The 963-nt window shown below is 40.6% G+C and overlaps 1 protein-coding gene across 1 annotated transcript; it reads right to left on the reverse strand.

The window, feature by feature from the left end:
* Nucleotides 1-205: 205 nt before the first annotated feature.
* Nucleotides 206-916, reverse strand: LOC117168404. Its single transcript, XM_033354037.1, has 3 exons — nucleotides 694-916; nucleotides 501-590; nucleotides 206-453 (listed from the first exon to the last, which is right to left on the reverse strand). The coding sequence occupies exons 1-3, from the start codon at nucleotides 899-901 to the stop codon at nucleotides 206-208; spliced, it is 546 nt and encodes a 181-aa protein (XP_033209928.1). The 5' UTR covers nucleotides 902-916.
* Between the last annotated feature and the right edge of the window lie 47 nt (nucleotides 917-963).

Consider the following 963-nt stretch of genomic DNA (forward strand, 5'->3'; position numbering starts at 1 on the left):
GTAACCGCCTTGCAGGCCCATCAAGAATATCACTATTTTGAAATCTCCGATCACTTCCCAGCCATATTGCTCATACTTCAATGCGTTAAGCAATTTCTTGACATTGTTGTAGTTCTCTTTGAGAGATACTGAATGCGCCAAAGGAAGAGACGGATACTTGTTGCCATTGTGAAGCAACACGGCTTTGAGACTCTTGCATGAGCTGTCAATGAAGAGGCGCCACTCTTTTGGGTCTGGACGTCAAAAGTTCAGCATTGGACTTGGTGAGACCAAGATCTCTGATCAAATCATTCATGTCCTTTTGGTTGGGATAGTATGGGTTTCTGTTATCAGCTAGTAAATTAAATCCTTCACCTTCATTGTCTTCCTCACTCTTGGAATCAGGGCTCTCACAGGAAGACACCTGCTCTTTCTCTGGAGGAGTAGGAACGGGGAGGCCAGAGCTGTGTGGAACTGGAGCCATGGAGAAAATGCAGAAAAGCATTTTGCTTTTGCCATGCAGAAAAAGCAGTTGCTTGAATGGTCAGTGGGTTCTCTCCAAACTCTTGGCAGAGCAAACTTCATAGCTCTCTTTTCCCCTCTGTACCATCCTGCAAAAAAAAAATTAGAAAAGAAAAGTACCGTCTAATAAAAAAGTTAATAGAAACATTTATTTTACCCATGACAAAGCAATATAGTTTTAAAATGTCTTACCTTCCAAAGTCCTTTTGCAGTTTTCACAGGCGAAATGAGGTGCCCAGGATTTGTCTTGATCACCCACAGGCATGCCGAAATAAGCATTGTAAGCTTCGCACATTTTAAAACATGTTTCCAAGGAGTACTTTTTCGCTTTTGTTTTGATAAAATATCCGCAGACATAAAAAAATGCATCTGCAGGATACTTGCAGCCTCGTGAAGCCATGTTTGAACGAAATTATATTATCTGTAACAAAATAAGAAACAACTCTCAATAAATCACAACAA

Source organism: Belonocnema kinseyi, chromosome 2 (assembly GCF_010883055.1).
Source record: "Belonocnema kinseyi isolate 2016_QV_RU_SX_M_011 chromosome 2, B_treatae_v1, whole genome shotgun sequence".
NCBI lineage: Eukaryota > Metazoa > Arthropoda > Insecta > Hymenoptera > Cynipidae > Belonocnema > Belonocnema kinseyi.

What these genes read in the sequence shown, in the direction of transcription:
- LOC117168404 (XM_033354037.1), bottom strand. Translation starts at nt 901, where the DNA reads ATGGCTTCACGAGGCTGCAAGTATCCTGCAGATGCATTTTTTTATGTC. An exon ending in CTGCAAAAGGACTTTGGAAG is followed by an intron (nt 591 to 693) that starts GTAAGACATTTT and finishes TTTTTTTTGCAG; the next exon opens with GATGGTACAGAGGGGAAAAG. An exon ending in TTCAAGCAACTGCTTTTTCT is followed by an intron (nt 454 to 500) that starts GCATGGCAAAAG and finishes CCATGGCTCCAG; the next exon opens with TTCCACACAGCTCTGGCCTC.